Raw genomic sequence first — 19,742 nt, forward strand, 5'->3', positions numbered from 1 at the left:
GCATACAGAGATCACATAGAGCCTATTCCAACCTATACAAATTGACTATACAAAGCACATGACCAACTATATGAAAATCATATACAATCTAATGCTTGCTATATGGACCATGTAGACCACATGAGGACAATCCTAACCGCATGAGGACCATCCAGGGCCATATGGACAATATTAAGCATGTAAAGATATCGAGTAGTCCATTCTAATCATGTACATGCTATATCCACCAGATATGCCACACCAAGGGCATATGGACTATATACATCACACTGAGATGACACCGAGCATGTAAAGATCTTGGGCAGTCTGTTCTAACCATATACATGCCGCATGGACCACCATGCTGGGCACATGGTGAGAAGACCGAGCATACAGAGATCACATACAATCCATTCCGACCATGTACGAGACATATAGATCATACAACCCACATCGAGGTAACAACGAGGATGTAAAGACCTTATGCAACCCATTCCGACCATGTACATAGACCACATGGACCATGTAGCAAAGGAGACCATAGGAAGAAGCATATAGAAACTCATTCCGACCATATGCAGATCACATGGACTATACAAAGCACACCAAGGGAAGACCATATGTATGGACCATCCAAGGCCATGATCTATGACATCATGCGTGGCCATCCATGTATATCCATGGTGCACATGATAACATGTATGTCCATGCCATGTTACATGCTAACATGGACTCATTACATGTTGACATGTGGACACGTCAACTGCCATATCATCAGAGTAGTCCACATAAGCAAAACACATGGAACCAAAGGCCACAAAAAAAAGCTTAATGCCAAATGCTTGCTAAAAAAAGATCCCCTTACTCTTACAGAGAGTAGGGAGAAGAGGGAGAGCTCACAAGTATTCTATTGGCTAGTGTTTACACCTGGCTGGTCATAACCCATAGTAGCCACTATTTTTAGCCTTATGTAAGTATATACATGGCATCCCACTTGGGCATTAAAGCATAGGGTAAGGCGGTTACGTATATTCCAACAACATCTTACAAAAGATAAGCTTCCTTTCTATATAGGGTAGATGGGGAAGCGTCTTGCGATAACCGGACTAGTTAACACAAACCTATCTAAGCCCTCCCTTAACCATCCAGCAACATTGGCCCACCAAGGTGTCCAAACCGGGCTCTGCTAGGCATCCATGCTACTATATCTCAAAGTGACTTCTCCTCATAAAGGGGGGCCTTACAATGTAGAGCTAGTCCACATAGTCCTCACAAGGGAGGATGGAGCATTGTAAGAAGAAGGAAGGAGGAGGGAGGTGCATGGTGCCACATGGATGAAGCCACCTTTGCTAAGGCAGAAGTTAATGCAACACTCAAGGTAAAATTGAATATGGATGCGTGTGTTGGACTGAGTTGGTGTAGCTCGTGGCCTCTCAAATTGAGGGCCCGAGTTCAAATCCTAGCCTTGATCAAAGCCCCTTGGGGCAAGCTTGAATTCTGTACCCATCTCTTGAAAAAAAAGAAGATAAAGTGAATATGCTCACTTTTCTTCACACAATTTACTAAGGCAGCTTGTTTTGTTAATTTTATTTTTACCTTACTCAAGGATGAGTCAAGAGTTGAACTCGTGTTCCATGAATGATTTTACCCGAGGGTGAGTCAAGAGTTGAACTCGTGTCCCATGAATGATTTTACTCGAGGGTGAGTCAAGAGTTGAACTCGTGTCCCATGAATGATAGTCTAGAGCTCTACTGCAAGGCTTAAATTTTAATTTTTTTTCCTTCACACAATTTTCTTATTATTTTGTCCAGGGTGCCAAGGTTCTTTTCACACTTGGATGTGGCAGGGGAGGGCAGGGCGCCTATACTACCTTCTTCTCAAAAGGGGAGAGAAGGCCTAGCAAGCCCCCGCCAACATGGTGGCCTCAGTATCCATCATTCCAAAGTTCCGATTCTTCTCCACCAGCATGCCCACCCAACATGCCCGCCTCCTCACCCCCTACACATATGGTGCTGTGGGCGGTTCCTGGCGACGCCGCCCACTACACGGCCCGCCCATCAAAACGCACCTCCCCTTCACATTGGCTTCCCAACAGAAGCTCTTACAGTTCTCAGCCCCCTGCCGCCTCGTGAAGCAATGCCTCACAGCAAGCTTTGTGGTTGCAGAGCATGGAGTCTCCATAAACAGGTAAGCATAAACATTGCCTTCTTATTCTCTTTGAGCCATGCTTTTATGGAGTCTCCCTAAACAGGTTAGCATAAACATTTCCTTTTTATTCTAGTTGAGCCATGCCTTTTGATCCTACTAGTTTCATTTTGTATCTAATGATGCCTTTATAATCTTGCTTTTATATGGTTTCTGGTAATTCTGGTTTCATTTTGTATGCATCATTATTAAATATTCATTTGTTACATGTTCAAGTATGTTGTGTGTGCACACACACACACACAGCCGCGCATGCGTGCACACAAAGTCTGCAGGCATGGAACTGACCGGGGGTTGCCATCCAACTAGCCTTCCATCATTACAGCACCTTGACATGCATAGTTTGAGTCACAGTGGATTTGCAGCTATACTCTTCTAGGGCACAAGTGACCAGGCCATGCATTTTTTGGAATGCAATGCTCATAAAAGAAGCTAGTAAGGGCCTACATTAGTAAGCTGATCTCCTGATTAGTCAGATAGCCTGGCAGATGGGATTTGATTATTGACTTAATCAAATGGAAAAGGATAAATTCAAGAGCCTGATGGACAGGATTTAACTATCCACTCAAATGGCCAAGGATAAATGTGACTTAATTTAACGGTCACACTTAGGCGATGGTTTTTTTTTTTTGCTAAAAGGGAGGTAAGCTTAAGTCAATAAAAGTACATGAGAGTTTTTTCAATAAAACTGAAAAGCACTTTAGTTTTTTGGGAAAGAAACTTGAAAGCAAGTTAATCTTTACACCTTTTAGTATAAAAAAGAAGGTTTGCTTAGAAGTTCTCCACACTCAACAATCCATCTTCTTGGTCAGACCGGAGGAGCTTTTGGTTGAAAGATGTGAAGAAGCATCTAGGTCTATTGACTGAGTTTGATCCAATTCTAGCAAGGTCTTAGTTCAAATTAGACGCAGGGGATCTTGATTGGATTATGGTGCCTTTGAGCACACGTCGTAGGGCAACATAGTTTGTTTTCCTACGTGTCGAGTTGTGCTACAAGACTGCTCTCGTGCATTGGTGTTTGTCCTATGTGAGTTGGACATACTTGAGCTGAGGGAGTCAGCATTTGTTGCGAGTAACCTTGGTTGTATTCGTACATACTTTAAATGTTAGACTCTTCTCACATTGAGTTTGCATACAGAAGCTTTCTCCCATGATCAAGGCTGCCACAACCATCCATAGCCTCTCACACTATGAACAGCATCACACCCTGACACATCCAGTGCTTCTGCATCTCAACACAGACCCCCAAACTGTCTCTCAAAAGAGAACTCGCATCACAGCACAGCATACCATACAGTTGGCACACCTGTACAAACCCTCTCTACCTTCCAAGGGTACTATCCATCTCTGTCATGGATTCCCTGTCCCCTATCCTATCAGTAGCAAGGCTGTACCAAACATGTGTCCATTCCTGTACCTTGTGCCTGCATGTGACCTATCTCCTGGAGAAACCCAAAAACACGTTTCCTCGTCGAGAAACCTACGACCTGTTTCCACATGAAACCCTTAGGCCTGTTTCCCTTTGAAACTTATGTCCTGTTTCCCATACATCTAGTTACCTGTTCCCTCATGACACATCTGGCAACATAGAGATGCCCATAACTGTAGGTCCCACTGTTCCTTTCCAGCAGGAAGAAAACAATCTGCTCCATGAGCACGCAGCCATGCGAGCTTGCATCACTCCGATGCCAAGAAACATAACCAAAAGATCTGTACTTGTAGCCAGAAACCCAAGCACATAGCTGAATTTGCATCCAAGCAAAAACAGCCCATAAACAGTCCCAAAACAGTCCCGAATCCAAAGCAAAGAGAAACTGAAAGTTCCATCAGATGAACGCCATCAACATGATGTCTATGTTCATGGAAATCCAGTCTCTGTCCACCTTTGTGTCAAGAGAAACCAACCCTTGTCTACTCTTCAGCAGAGGGAGAGAGAGAGAGAGAGAGAGAGAGAAAGAGAAAGCACTGCAGTCTGCCAGCTTTCCAAAAAGGGAGATAAAGAGTGGGTGAGCTTGCTGAGCTGTGCACTGCCCTGCAATCTGCCCAGCTGCGCTCCTTGGTGACCAGCCGTCAAAGAAGAAGCACCCCCGTCTGCTGGCCCGACTTGTAGCGAGAGAGGGAGAACCTCCACGTGCTGTTCAGCCCCCGTATGCCACCTGTAAACAGACCGCCTGCCTGCTGCTCAACTCTGTCCCTCTGTCCAGCCCACGTGCAGTCTACTGTACGAGCAGTCATACAGTATGATACCTGCTGTCGTACTTGCCTGCGCTGCCTGTACCAGCAACTTGTACACGCCTGTACCTGCACAACCAAATCTGCCACGTGGACTGTACCTGCACAGCAGCCGTACGCTGCCACGTGGACTGTACCTGCACAGGCCCTTCCATGCGCAGCCAACATGCAGCTTCAGGCGACCAGCCCTCCTCAGCGAAAAAGCACACACTTTCTTCCAGAGAGATAGGCGCCTCCTGCTTTTTCTGCCCAACAGCCCCTCTTTTACCAAAAAGCTCACACGTGGCCCCAAAAATAGCATAAGGGCCACGTTTCTTTAATGAAAGGCTTTATAAAGGATTACAAAGGTTTTTAAACCTTTTAAGGTAAAATCTTTTTGCCCCCTTTCACACATGGGGTTATCCACACATGGGCTTCCATCTTCACTCCCACCTGATGCCATTCACACTGTCCTCCATGTTCCCGTGCACATCTGCATCTTGTCCAAAGAAAAACACAGGGTCATGACAAGCAGAAGGGCGCCCATGACCAGGAGTATGAGCGCAACGAATTGCTCAAGTCCTTTGGCTACATAGGTGGCCAGAGAGTCGTCGTCTTGTTTGACAGCGGCAGCACGGAGGATGTGGTCACGGAAGAGGCCGCTAGGCGTGCCCGTTTCGAGCTGACTCCGGTGGACAAACAGGTTGAGGGTTTTAGCACAGGTATGACAACGAGCGTCAAGTATGAAGCTCTAGGTGCTAAGTTAGTGATCCAGGGCATAGAGTTTGTGCGTGACTTTATGGTTGCCCCTCTTGTAGGAGCAGACATAATTTTGGGTATCCAGTGGTTTCACAAGTTTCTTCCTGATGTCAAGTGGGACAAGCACACGTTCCAAATCGATCGGAATGTGTCAAACACCCCGGTGACCATTAAGTGCGAGCCAGGTATTCCAAACTTTCCGCTCATAAGCCACTTGCAGGCTAAGCGAGCAGTCAGGACAGGCGCACAGTGTGCGATGATTTACATCCAGACAGCCCAGACGGTGGCCAGTGCTTCCGAGAAGTACTCGGTTCTCCATGAAAAGTTCCAGAAGATTTTTCTTCGGGACAGTCTCTCTCCCCAGCTTCCCCCGTCCAGACCGGAGGATCACAAGATTGACCTCCTCCCAGGCTCGGAACCCCCGAGTAAGTTTCCGTATCGCCTTTCTAAGGCAATGGAATCGGAGTTGGACCGCCAACTCCAAGAATTGTTGCAAGTTGGCTTCATCCGCCCCAGCGTGTCGCCATTTGCAGCACCGATCTTATTTGTCAAGAGGAAAGATGGGTCTTCTCGGTTGTGTGTCGATTATCGTGCACTCAACAAGCTGACTATCAAGAGCAGATTCCCGATGCCTCAAATTGACTATATTCTGAGGCTGAATGGAGCTAAGGTGTTCTCCAAACTGGATTTAAAGAGTGGGTACCACCAGGTTCGGATTGTTGAGGGGGACATCCCCAAGACAGCTTTCCGTACAGAACGGGCTCACTATGAATTTGTGGTTATGCCATTTGGATTGACGAACGCCCCAGCTACATTTAACCGCATGATGATGCGTATTTTTCGGGAGTTGATTGGAGTGTGTGTGTTCATATTTCTGGACGACATACTCATATTTTCAGCTACAGTTGAGCAGCATGACATTGATGTGGAGAAAGTCCTTAAGTTGCTGGAAAGCAACGAGCTCTATGTCAATGAAAAGAAGTCAGAATTTTATCTGTTCCAGGTACATTACTTGGGATATATAATTAGTGCTGAAGGCATTCGACTTGATCCGGCTAAAGTGGCCGAGATTGTTAACTGGGAAGTACCTCAGACTGCTTATGACATTAGATCATTTGTGGGTATATGCCAGGCATATTCCACCCATATCGACAAGTTTTCTGATCTCTCGGCAGACCTCACCGATCTGCTAAAGGGAGTGAAAACAAGGAGGCAAAAGATTCGAATGACTCCACGAGCGTTGGAGGCATTCCAGAACCTCAAGGTGGCTTTGTCAGAAGCGCCTTGTTTAGCCCTTGCCTCGTGGGACGAACCATTTCAAGTGATCACCGATGCGAGTAACATCGCAATTGGAGGTGTATTGCAACAGAATGGTTATCCAGTAGCTTACATGTCTCGTAAGTTACTGCCCGCTGAAAAGAACTACTCAGTCTATGATCGTGAACTCCTAGCAGTTATTCAGGCCTTGAAACATTGGAAACATTTCCTGTATGGCCGTGACTTCGAGGTTCGCACTGACCAGCAGGCATTGCGTTGGATTCAGACGATGCCAAGTGCACAATGGAGTGATCGACAACACCGCTGGAGTCAGATATTCCAGCAGTTCGGTGGCATGATTGAATACCTTCCAGGAAAGGCCAATCCAGTGGCCGATGCTTTGAGAAGGAAGGGACAAGTATCTGCGATTCAGACCACTAGACTTGACCTTGTTGGTACAGGACTAAAAGACATGAAGCACACGTACGCGGATTCTGAGGAATTCGGTACACAGTGGGAATAGGCATTGGATGCCACAGGACCATGCCATTTTCTGATACGCGATGGTTGGCTTTTCTACAAAGGCCGACTGTGTGTCATGAAATCATTCCGGGCAGCTTTTCTCCATGATGCCCATGACGCCATTACAGGTGGTCATAGGGGCATGAATTCGACTCTGGAGAAATTAGAACGGCAATACTATTGGCCAAAGATGAGGCGCGATGTGTTTACATTTGTACAACGCTGTGACATTTGTCAAAAGGTGAAAGCTCCTCGTGGAAAGAAGATAGGGTTGTTACAGCCTTTGCCAATTCCTGAGGGTCCTTTCCAGGACATTTCGATGGACTTTGTCACAAATCTGCCTCCCAGTCCGAGTAAGCGTAATACACTGTGTTTAACTATTGTTGACAGGTTCAGCAAATTTGTTATGCTTATTCCTTGCAGGGCCAATGTGACCGCCGAGGATGTTGCCCAGCTATTCATTCGGCATTGGTACCCGATTGGTGGGATTCCTAGGACCATAGTGTCAGACCGAGATGCCAAGTTTACCAGTCATTTTTGGAGTGCATTGTTTGATAATTTTGGTACTAAGTTGAATTTTTCTAGTGCATTCCACCCACAGACAGATGGCCAGACAGAGATATACAACCAATTGGCCTTTGATGTGCTGAAGTGTTATGTCCACGATCAGCAAGGTAAGTGGGAATCGTTTTTGCCTTTAGTTCAAGCTGTTTTGAATGACTCTTTTTCTTCAGCTATTGGCAGGACTCCATATGAGGCAGCGTTTGGAAGGCCTTTCCAGTCGTTAACCAGGACTTCGTCTTCAGTACCGGAGGCGAACAGAGTAACGGAGTCTTACCAGGAGATCCTAGAGTCCGTTAAAGATAGATTGGCTAAAGCGCAAGAGGCCTACACTCGACAGGCCAATAAAGACCGAAGGGACATGAAGTTTTCGGAAGGAGATTGGGTGTATCTTCGGATTATGAAGCAAAGATTGAAGCAGGTGGGCAAGCGATGCCCAAAGTTGTCTTTCAGGAGCTTCAGACCATTTCCCATCCGGAAAAAGATTAATGAGGTGTCTATGCAGTTAAAGATACCTCCGAGTTGGACTATGCACGATGTATTTCATGTCAGTTGGTTAAAGCCATATGCAGGTCCACCCCCTTCAGAGGTCAAAGACGAAGCGGAACCAGACATTATAGATGAAGCAGAAGTAATGGTTCCAGAACAGATCCTTCTGCACCGTTTCAAGCATGGCTCAGGCCGAAGACTACGACAGTTTCTCACGAAGTTTCAGGACCGAGGAACTCATGAAGCGGTATGGCTCGACAAAGAATTTTTCAACGACTATCCGGCATTATTGACGGATTATTTGGAGGCTATGCAGCTTCCGTCAAGTTAAGCAGAAGGGGATGTCACGTGCATCCCGCACTTGGATGCCACGTAGACATTTCTGTACAGAAGGTGCAGGACCTGGGATGGTGAACTGGTCCCATGTGAGCCCAGTCCGAGACGAGTCAGCTAGGGATCCATCTCAGTCGTCCGAGGTCAGGTGTGCATTGTCCTGCACATGAGTCCAAGGTCAGGTGTGCACTGTCCTGCACATGAAGCAGTGCCAGTCCGCGCTGTGAGTCTCCCTCTGGAATGATGTCAGATGTTCTGTGTATCTGGTTTGCAACTGGATGCCAGACATCTGTAGGCATGTAGGTTTGCATGTAGAGATGGGGCCAGCCCATAGGGCTACCCTAGTGCGAAGATTTGCACTTGCACTTGTAGTGTGGGCATGGGGGAGGTGTAGAACCACCCCCAAGGGGCCAGGAGGGCCCAAGTTGTGCCCACCAGCCATGGCATGGGCTGGAAGGGCTGTCGGCCAACTTTACTGCTGCTGGACAGGCAGCCGAGACAGGGTCAGAAACCCTAACCAGCAGGTCGGCTAGGTGTAGGGGCAGTCCCACACCCATGCGCAGCCTGGTACTGTCCCACACAAGCATAAGCGCAGGCTGGACAGTAGTTATTATTAGTGTGAAAGCATGCGCAGGCTGGACAGCAGTTATTATTAGTGTGAAAACATTTTATGGGGCCGACTGGATGGAAGGAGGAGTATAAATACTCCAGCCATTAATCATGGAAATCATCTCATAATTCACCAAGTGCTCCAAGCAAACAAGGGCCAGGATAGCCAAGAACTTGCTAAAGCAAAGGGGTGAAGGATTGAAGGTCAAGGGCAGGTTTTCCAGCCAAGAAAAGGTCAAGTACTTTGTATTTGTTTTCAGATTTACATCATTCTAATAAAGCAAATACACCATCCGTGGTGGGGGCCCTACAGAGAGTAATTGGGACCCAATACTGTGTCCTCTCCATCCCCCCTTCTCTCTCTATTTTCTGCACATCGTCTTTCAGTTTTGTGCGTTAATTCCGTCGCGAAAAGAGTGCTGATTTCTGAGTTTTGAAGTACCGATCCTTCTCCGAAGCTTCCGCATATTACAGTGGTTGGATTCCCGTCATCAAGTTTAGCAGAGGGGGATGTCATGTGCATCACAGATGCCATGGACATTTCTAGGGCTAGATCCAGAAGAGGCAAACGGATAAAGACCATGAACCAGTAGAAGATGGACATGGAGCAGGACTTGGAGCAAAGCTTGGATCAGAGGGGCTGTCGGCTGCAAGAAAAAGGATGCTGGTTGCCAGAGTAGCTGTCGGCTGATGTCAGCAAAGTGGGCAGCACAGCAGGCGCATCAAGGAATATGGAAGAGATCCAGTCGGCTGCATTAAATGGAATTTAATGAATTATGAACTGGCCGACCAGCAGTCGGCCAGTTTCCCATGTACTCCAAGGGACTATAAATAGCCCCCTTGCTCAAGGTCTTAACCATTCAACCCACTAGGGGTATGAGTCATTAGGAGTCCTAGTCTAGGGCAGTTTTGGTGTGTTATCACCTTTTTAAGGAGGCAGCCAAGGTCTGCAAAGATATGTACCTTTTTGTACCATAGTATATACTGAATTTCCAGCACTTCTCACTCTCTCTCTCTACTCTCTCTCTACTTGCGTTTTTGCATCAGATGGTGCGTTTTGCATCAGAAGGTTTCCAAGAGTGTTTAGGGCTGAAAGAAGACTACTCAGAGCTTCCGCGTGTTACAATAATAATTGCTGAAGGCATTCGACTGGATCCAGGTAAAGTGGCCGAGATTGTTAATTGGGAAGTACCTCAGACAACCTATGACATCAGATCATTTGGGAAGTACCTCAGACAACCTATGACATCAGATCATTTGTGGGTATATGCCAGTTAATTGGGAAGTACCTCAGACAACCTATGACATCAGATCATTTGTGGGTATATGCCAGGCATCTCCACCCACATCGACAAGTTTTCTGACCTCTCGGCAGATCTCACCAAGGTTGGATCAAAACGTACGTACGGATCCAATCCGTACCGTACATCCGTACCGTACGGGGATCCGTACGCGGGATTTTTTTTTGGTTGCTTTGCTTTGCTTTGCTTTGCTTGCTTGCGATAAACGTTTTTTGTTTTTTGGGTTTCGCCTGCGATAGCGTCTGGACTCTGTACGGCGCACACCTTCCGGTAAGGGCCTCTACAGTCTCTCTCTCTCTCTCTCTCTCTCTCTCTCTTCGCTACTGTCGTCGCCGCCTTCCTTTCGCTTCGCCTCTTTCCCGGCGCCTCGCCACCCTTGCTCATCTTCTGTGTTCGCCTGGTCTCGCCCCCTTTTCCCCACCCACGCTTGCTTAGGCCCCCAAGGCAGCAACATAACTCTCTCTCTCTCTCTCTCTCTCTCTCTCTCTCTCTCTCAGAGCCTTAGCCCACCCTCTGTGGACCGTGCATAGAGCTCTTAGCCTCTCTCTCCTTCAAGTCTCTCTCTCTCTCTCTCTCTCTCTCTCTCTCTCTCTCTCTCTCTCAACTGAGCTGCCCACTAAATATTATGCATTGCATGATTGCTGAATCCTGATTGAAATCGTATGGCATTGTGCATTGAATTTGTCAGAGCAATCATGCATTGACTTGTGATTCTAATTTCTCACTTTTGAATTAGTAGGTTTTTGACCTTGTTGTGTCTCTATTTCGAAAGTTTTATATGTCAATGTGGACATGGACTGAAATTTTATGTAGGTGGCTGAAATTTCTGAGATTTTATGTATTTTTACCAATGGTACGTATTTTTACGTACCTTAAAATTTTTTTCCGTACCAAACAACGTACAGTACGTACGGATCCGTACAGTACATAACGTTTGGAACCACCTTGGATCTCACCGATCTGCTAAAGGGAGTGAAGACAAGAAGGCAAAAGATTCGAATGACTCCACGAACGTTAGAGGCATTCAAGAACTTCAAGGTGGCTTTATGAGAAGTGCCTTGTTTAGCACTTGCCTCGTGGGACAAACCATTTCAGGTGATCACCGATGCGAGTAACATCGCAATTGGAGGTGTATTGCAACAGAATGGTCATCCAGTAGCTTACATGTCTCGTAAGTTAATTGCCCGCAGAGAGAAACTACTCAGTCTATGATCGTGAACTCCTAGCAGTTATACAAGCCTTGAAACATTGGAAACATTTTCTGTATGGCCGTGACTTTGAGGTTCGCACTGATCATCAGGCATTACGCTAGATTTAGACAATGCCAAGTGCATAGTGGAGTGATTGACAACACCGCTGGAGTGAGATATTCTAGCAATTCGGTGGTATGATTGAGTACCTTCCAGGAAAGGCCAATCCAGTGGCCAATGCTTTGAGCAGGAAGGGACAAGTGACTACGATTCAAACCACTAGACTTGATCTTGTTGGTACAGGACTCAATGACATGAAGCACGCGTACGCGGATTCCGAGGAATTCGGTACACAGTGGGAATAGGCATTGGATGCCATAGGACCATGTCACTTTCTGATACGCGATGGTTGGCTTTTCTACAAAGGCCGACTGTGTGTCATGAAGTCGTTCAGGGCAACTCTTCTCCATGATGTCCATGACGCCATTACAGGTGGTCATAGAGGCATGAATTCGACTCTGGAGAAATTGGAATGACAATACTATTGGTGGCCAAAGATGAGGCGAGATGTGTTTACATATGTACGACGCTGTGATATTTATCAATAGGTGAAAGCTCCTCGTGGAAAGAAGATAGGGTTGTTACAGCCCTTGCCAATTCCTAAGGGTCCTTTCAAAGATATTTCGATGGACTTTGTCACGAATCTGCCTCCCAGTCCGAGTAAACGTAATACACAGTGCTTAACTATTGTTGATAGATTTAGCAAATTTGTTATGCTTATTCCTTGCAGGGCCAATGTGACCGTCGAGGATGTTGCCTAGTTGTTCATTCGGCATTGATACCCGATTGGCGGGATTCCTAGGACCATAGCGTCAGACCGAGATGCCAAGTTTACCAGTCATTTTTGGAGGGCATTGTTTGATAACTTTGGTACTAAATTGAATTTTTCCAGTGCATTCCACCCACAGACAGACGGCCAGACAGAGATATACAACCAGTTGGCCTTTGATGTGCTGACGTGTTATGTCCATGATCAGCAAGGTAAGCGCGAATCTTATTTGCCTTTAGTTCAAGCTGTTTTGAATGATTCTTTTTCTTCAGCTATTGGCAGGACTCCATATGAGGCAGCATTGGAAGACCTTTCCAGTCGTTGTTGACCAGGACCTCGTCTTCAGTACCTAAAGCGAACAGAGTGACGGAGTCTTACCGGGAGATTTTAGAGTCAGTTACAAGACAGGTTGGCTAAAACGCAAGAGGCCTACACTCGATAGGCCAATAAAGATCGAAGGGATATGAAGTTTTTGGAAGGGGATTGGGTTTATCTTCGGATTATGAAGCAAAGGTTGAAACAGGTGGGCAAGCGATGCCCAAAGTTGTGTGCATCCCGCACTTGGATGCCACGTAGACATATCTGTACAGAAGGTGTAGGACTTGGGATGGTAAACTGGTCCCATGTAAGTCCAGTCCGAGACGAGTCAACCATGGATCCATCTCAGTCGTTCGAGGTCAGGTGTGCATTGTCCAGGAGCACAGGAGTCCAAGGTCAGGTGTGCACTGTCCTGCACATGAAACAATGCCAGTCCGCGCTGTAAGTCTCCCTCTGGAATGATGTCAGTGATTCTGTGTATCTGGTATGGTACTGGATGCCAGATCACTGTGTAGTTAGTTAGGGTTTGCTTTTGAACAAGAGGCCAGCCCATAGGGCTACCCCAAGTCTTAGTGTGGGCATGGGGATGGTGTGAAACCACTCCCATGAGGGCAAGGAAGACCCTGGCTGAACTCACCAATGCTGTAGGATAGCGCTAAGGGCAGGCTAGGGGAAGCCTATAGGCTATACAGCCTAATCATGGCTGTAAGAGCAAGTTTGGGGCAGCCCATACAGGCTGCCTGAAACCAATCCCCTCAAGTGGGAATAGACTCCGTTGGACACCCATGCGCGTAATAGCACAACTTAAATATCACAATTTGAATGGGCAACTTAATAACAACTGAAAATTGAAAAGAAATGAAATGTTGATCAATGGACACCAGCACTGGGGCCGGAACGGGCCGACCCCCCCTCAATATATTATATATTATTGGGAGTATTTAAAAGATACAATGCTCCATGGGTTCAATGAACCAAATGATGTCCATGTACAACTGAGATGAATACACTTACCAAACAAGAGACTCGAAGTAGACGTTTCGAAGGAGAGCAACCCACTTGAGTAGTTTAGTCTCTACGGTCCTGTGCCTTCACTGGAATCCGCGGAGAGCGCCCCACTAGTGTTCTAGGACCACGCACAAATAGGCGCTCCCGTACTAACGCCTGGCTCTCCATATCTCGGCACCCATGGACCGTGGTTCTCCAGAAGCTTAGACTACCCTGCACCGAACGGGTGTTAGCAGTAGAGAGTATCCCTTATCAGATTTACATCAAAGTCCTTTACTTAAATCTCAATCCACTTACTTGTAGCTCGCTAGTGGAAGACAAATACCCGAGGCGTCTAAGTGTAGCTGCTAGAGATGGACACCAGGGCGCAGCAGCCTACTGGCAAGAGGGAAGAGTACGCAGCCACATGGAGATGTGAGCGCAGCCGCCTGCTGAATGGAGAGGAGGCCTGGGTGCCTCCACCTGTGGAGGTCTGGGGGCGCAGCCGCTTGTGGAAGAGGACGCAACCGCCTGTGGAGGAGGGCGCAGCGGCCTGTAGAGGAACGCAGCCGCTTGCAAGGGGTGCGCAGCCGCTTGCAAAGGGAGCGCAGCCACCTGTAGCCACCTGTGGAAGGGAAGCGCAGCCACCTGCAAGGGGAGGAGCGCAGCCGCAATCAAGGGGAGGAGCGCAGCCGCCTGTAGCCGCCTGCAAAGGGAGCGCAGCCACCTGTAGCCGCCTGTGGAAGGGAGGCGCAGCCACTTGTAGCCGCCTGTGGAAGGGAGGCGCAGCCGCCTGTGGCCGCCTGTGGAAAGGAGGCGCAACCGCCTGCAGAGGGGAGGCACAGCCACCTGAGTAGAGAGAGCAGCCCACCAGCGTGCAGCAACCCGAGGGCAAGCGGAGAGATGGCTTGTGTGCAGTCCACCAGCGTGCAGCTGTCTGAGAGCAGGTCTAGAGGAACTGTGCGCAGCTGAATATATTCAAGAGGAGGTTCACTCCTAAGTGATGGAAGAGGGTGCATGATAAACAGTTGGCCGGCCCACAATTGCATGGAGGCGGCCAGTTCCAAAGTCTCAAGGTAGGTGGCCATGCACCCACCCCCACACATGAGATTAAGTGAGGGGTTTCCCTCCCCACCTTGACCCATACGTGGGTGCCCATAATGGGTGCCCACCCTACCAAGGACATCATTAAATATTTGGGAGGGTGCCCACTCTTTAATGAATGTGAACTTGCAACCTTATAAAAACAAAGGTTAAAAAGAATGCTATAAAATAAACAAGTGCAATACATTTACCACCTATTCACACGCAACAAAACTCGTCAGAAGATAGAGCAACTTCACGACTCGCTGGCAGGCATCCCCGCTCAGTAAGTGGCACGTCAAACAGGCAAACACAAGAATACAAGTCATGCGAAAACAGTTCAAAACATGCAAAACATGAATGCATGTGCAAACAGTATCATGGACATATCTCCCGTTCATGGAACAAGTACTAAACATCTGTTAGGCACAATGATGGCACGACAGAAAACATAAATCCCGGTCTTCCTATGGAGTGACAGTCCCTTAGATAAGACACAGATCCAGGCACGAGTCTCCCTATGGAGTGACAGTCTCATAGGCAAGACACGGCACAAATACTGGCTCTTCCATGGCGTGACAATCCCATGGATAGAACAGAGTCTAGGTCATACACGGGTGGCACTAGCCTGGCTCCCGTCCATACGACACCATCCTGTTAACACACGGGTGGCACCAGTTTGGCTCCCGTCCATGTTATGCAAGAAAAATACTGGCCCCTTCACATGAGACACCGGCTTGGCCTCAAGTGAACGAGACACAAATCTGGAGATGGACCAAATGGTCGGTTAATTGGTGACATCCCCCCGGGCTTCTAAAGAGTTGTCCTCAACTGAGAAGCCTCAAGATATACCTGCAACAACTGTGGGTAGTCAACAAAATAATCCTCATTTATCCACTTTGCATCAATGGGCAAATAATTTTTGAACTTCACACGGTATCTCCTGGAAAGCTTTCCTGCAAGTATGTCATGTGCACAGTGTGTATCTACCGTGTGCTATACGCACGCAAGACTAGTTTCGAGGCTTGGGGAAGCTTGGAGCTAGGCAGGCTGATGGACGAGCTGAGTTAGGGATAGACTAACGGGCGGGCACCCAAGTGTGGACGCCTGATGACCGGCCAAGAGCCTATAAAAGGGTGGCCAAGGTTAGTTATTGTGATATAGAGAGTCTCGCGAGTTTGTGAGAGCTCTATGGTCTTGGAGCCTTGATCTAGTGCAGACGTGCACTTGCTTTATGCAGCCGAGGCCGGCAGCAATCTTGAGGCCCGTGAGGGTAGCTTCCGGGCGGTCACCGAGATTTCTATTGACTTATTTCAGTCATTGAGAGGGCTTTGCAGGACTGATAGTTATTTTGGTCCATTTTGGCAGAAGATCCAGGATGGGAGCTCATTGATTGACCAAGACTCAATGACTGAGCAGTCTACCATTCAGGTTGTAGGAGGCCAGTGGATGATTCGGAATGGTTTACTATTCCATAATGACAAAATTTGTGTACCACATATCTCGGACATTAGGTCCAAGATTCTTAAGGAGTGTTACGACGCCCCTTCTGCTGGACACTATCGTTAGTGAAACACACTTTTTATTGGGCAAAGATGAAAGGGTATGTAGAAGATTATGTTCTCAAGTGTCAGATTTATCAGGCAAATAAAGCTGAACGCTTTAGACAGACTGGGTTGTTGCATCCTTCGCGAATCCCAGGTAAGAAATGGGAAAGTATTTCCATGGATTTTATTACCGGATTGCCAAGAACACATCAAGGCCACGATTCTATTTGGGTTGTGGTAGATCGCTTGACAAAAATGGCTAGATTTTTACCGACCCGGAAGACTATTACAGCTATGTAATTAGCACGGCAGTTTATCGAGCAATTGTTTAGACTGTACGGGTTACCGAAGGACATAGTCAGTGATAGGGACTCTAAGTTTACGAGTGATTTTTGGAAACTTGTTTTTCAGAAGTTGGAAACAACTTTGAATTTGAGTTCCTCTGATCATCCTCAATCTGATGGCCAGACTGAAAGAGTGAATCAGATTTTGGAGGATATGCTTCGAGCATATGTATCCAAAAGACAGAGTTCATGGGAGGATTATCTTCCTATGTTAGAATTTGCATATAACAGTACTAAGCATATACGAGTACAGGTTTTAGTCCTTTCATGTAACATTTCTTGCATATCTTGCAAAAAAATTACGTGCTGCATCATGCTGAAGTCCTGAGAATCCTACTGTAACAGGTGATCTAGGTTGAAAACCATACATAAGCAAGTTGCGAAGGAATCTATTAGAAGTGCTCAAGACCGAGACAGGTTTTATTCTAATAGACATCGTTCACCCAGAGAGTTCTCTGAAGGAACGATGGTGTATTTGCGAGTTACGAAAGATTCCGAGACTTTACGGACAGGTAGATCTCCGAAATTATCCCCTAGATACTGTGGACCATTTCATGTTACATGACGGATTGGTTCAGTTGCATATGAATTGGATTTGCCTTCTCATGTGAAAGTTCATCCTGTATTTCATGTCAGTAGACTTAAGGAAGTACTGGGTGGAACAGACCAGTTAGTTACTCCTCAAGAAATCATAGATGTCGAGGACATGACATTTGTTCCGCACGAACTTGAAAAGATTCTTGGATTTCGTGAAAGAAGATTGCATAATACGCTTATCACGGAATACAAGATCAAGTGGAAGGATCCTGTTGAGGAGGACGCTACATGGGAGACATTGACTATTCTTCAGAGAGAGATTACCCTGGCTTTTTAGTGAGCTCAAGAGTGAGCTCTTAGAGGAAGGGGAGTATGTCATGTGCACAGTGTGTATCTACCGTGTGCTATACACACGCAAGACTAGTTTCGAGGCTTGGAGAAGCTTGGAGCTAGGCAGGCTGATTGACGAGCTGAGTTAGGGATAGACTAACGAGCGGGCACCCAAGTGTGGACGCCCGATGACCGGCCAAGAGCCTATAAAAGGGTGGCCAAGGTTAGTTATTGTGATATAAAGAGTCTCGCGAGTTTGTGAGAGCTCTATGGTCTTGGAGCCTGGATCTAGTTCAGACGTGTACCTGCTTTATGCAGCCGAGGCCGGCAGTAATCTCGAGGCCCGTGAGGGTAGTTTCGTGGCGGTATGGGACGTCGCGAGGAGGAGATTGGTCGGTACGTCAACCTAGTTACCTCAGCTCGTGGCTCGGTGGGGACAGCCAAGACTGTGGGCTTGCCCACAGCTGTCATGGTTGGGAGGCGAGTCAGGCCTGCACCCCCTTGTTGTTTATTCATTTTTTTGCAGGATTCGAGTCTCGTACCAAGAACGATCACAAGGAGATCCGTGGGGATTTGATAAGGTAGCTTTCTCTCCTTGTGAAAGACAATCTGTTCTAGCTGGAGGATCTCCTCAAGCTCATCAATCTCTGGCGGATCTTCTCTGACAGGCTGGTCAGGATCTGGCCCGACATATCTCCGGAAAAGACTCACATGAAATGCATTGTGAATCTTCCAATGACTAGGTAAAGCAAGCTTGTATGACACTTCATTGATCTTTTGAATCACCTTGAAGGGTCCATAATAGCGAGGAGAAAGCTTAGGATATGATCCTTCTCGTCCTGGCCTCTTCCGAAGCCTAGCTTTCTCAAATTTCAGCAAAACCCAATCACCTTCTTTGACTTGCATGTCCCTTCTATGCTTGTCAGCTGCCATTTTATGCTTATCTTGTGACCTTGCAATGGCTGTCCGTACCTGAGCAAAGGCTACATCCAAGTCACGAACATACTCATCAGCTGCAAAAATCTCATCCTTTGTATGAAGGATGGGTGGCAATACTACTCTGCCATAAATAGTCTCAAACGGGGCCTTTCCCGTGGAGGCATGGATCGTATTGTTGTAGGCAAACTCAACAAGTGGAAGATACTTCTCCCATGCAGTCTTTTGATCTGCCACATAACACTTCAACAAATCCAAAACGGCTGAATTTGCAGCTTCACTTTGGCCATTCGTTTGGGGATGATAAGCCGATGAAAACTCAAGTTTAGTGCCCATGTTATCAAATAAAGCCCTCCAGAAGAGGCTCGTAGTCCTGGGATCTCTATCCTCAACAATGGATTTAGGCATACCATGATGTTTGAAAATATTAGCAAGAAAAAGCTTTACCATATGATCAACTTTAATGGTTTTCTTGACGGACAAAAAATGAGCTTGCTTGCTAAACCTGTCCACAATGGTCCAAATAGCATCATTCCCATGCTGGGATCTAGGTAAGTCCATAATAAAATCCATAGTAATACTTTCCCAAGGTTGCGAGAGAATAGGCAATGGCTGAAGCAAACCTAGAGGTTTTTGTCTGTCAAATTTCACCTTTTGGCAAGTAATACATGCACGTACATATGCCTCAATGTCTTTACACATGCTTGGCCAAAAGAAATCTCTCTCAATCATGCGTGTAGTGGGCATGATACCTCTATGACCAGCATAAGGTGGAGCGTGACATTCCTCCATAACCTTTGGACGCAAATCCTTCACCACATAGGCAGTTATCCTTCATAAGATAACCCTCGTTGATAACATAAGAGGCATGTGAGTGACCAGCCATCAAATCAGTCCATATATGGCAAAAATCAGCATCCGAATGATACAAATCTCGCATAGCAGATAAGTCCCCATGAGAGGCCACTGAAACTGCAGCCACATAAGGCCTCCTGGATAATGCATCTGCCACCACATTTTTCTTTCCCGGAGTATGCACAATGTGAAAATGAAACATGGAAAGAAAGTTTGCCATTCTCATCTGCCTCTCCGAAAGCTTTGTTTGAGATAGAAAGTATCTCAAGCTTTGATGATCTATCTTGACTACAAATTCAACCCCAAGAAGATAATGTTTCCATATCTCTAAGGTGTAGGCATATGCTCACTTATGGTAGTGCTATGTGTAAACAGGGCTTAACCAAGGGCACTTTTTTCCATGTGGTTTTTTCCCTTGGACATCAAGTGTGAAAGGACACTCTAACATATAATATTTTGTACTTCTATATTATATGGATGTGGCACATATGCAAGGGTTGACTTGCATTTTGTGGATACCACACTTTTGGCTCTCTCTCTCTCTCTCTCTCTCTCTCATT

At 46.7% G+C, this 19,742-nt stretch overlaps 1 protein-coding gene across 1 annotated transcript in view; it reads left to right on the forward strand.

Moving 5' to 3' along the window:
* Positions 1-1,807: 1,807 nt before the first annotated feature.
* The window catches only part of LOC147623933 (ribonuclease II, chloroplastic/mitochondrial-like), a 36,278-nt gene continuing 18,343 nt past the window's right edge, over positions 1,808-19,742 (forward strand). The window contains exon 1 of the mRNA XM_086820577.1: positions 1,808-2,166. Within this exon, the coding sequence (XP_086676703.1) occupies positions 1,895-2,166 (272 nt within the window). The 5' untranslated portion in view covers positions 1,808-1,894. The remainder of the gene's footprint in view (positions 2,167-19,742) is intronic.

The sequence above is a fragment of the Cibotium barometz genome, chromosome 26 (genome assembly GCF_041138505.1).
Source record: "Cibotium barometz isolate CiBa-2024 chromosome 26, ASM4113850v1, whole genome shotgun sequence".
Taxonomy (NCBI): domain Eukaryota; kingdom Viridiplantae; phylum Streptophyta; class Polypodiopsida; order Cyatheales; family Cibotiaceae; genus Cibotium; species Cibotium barometz.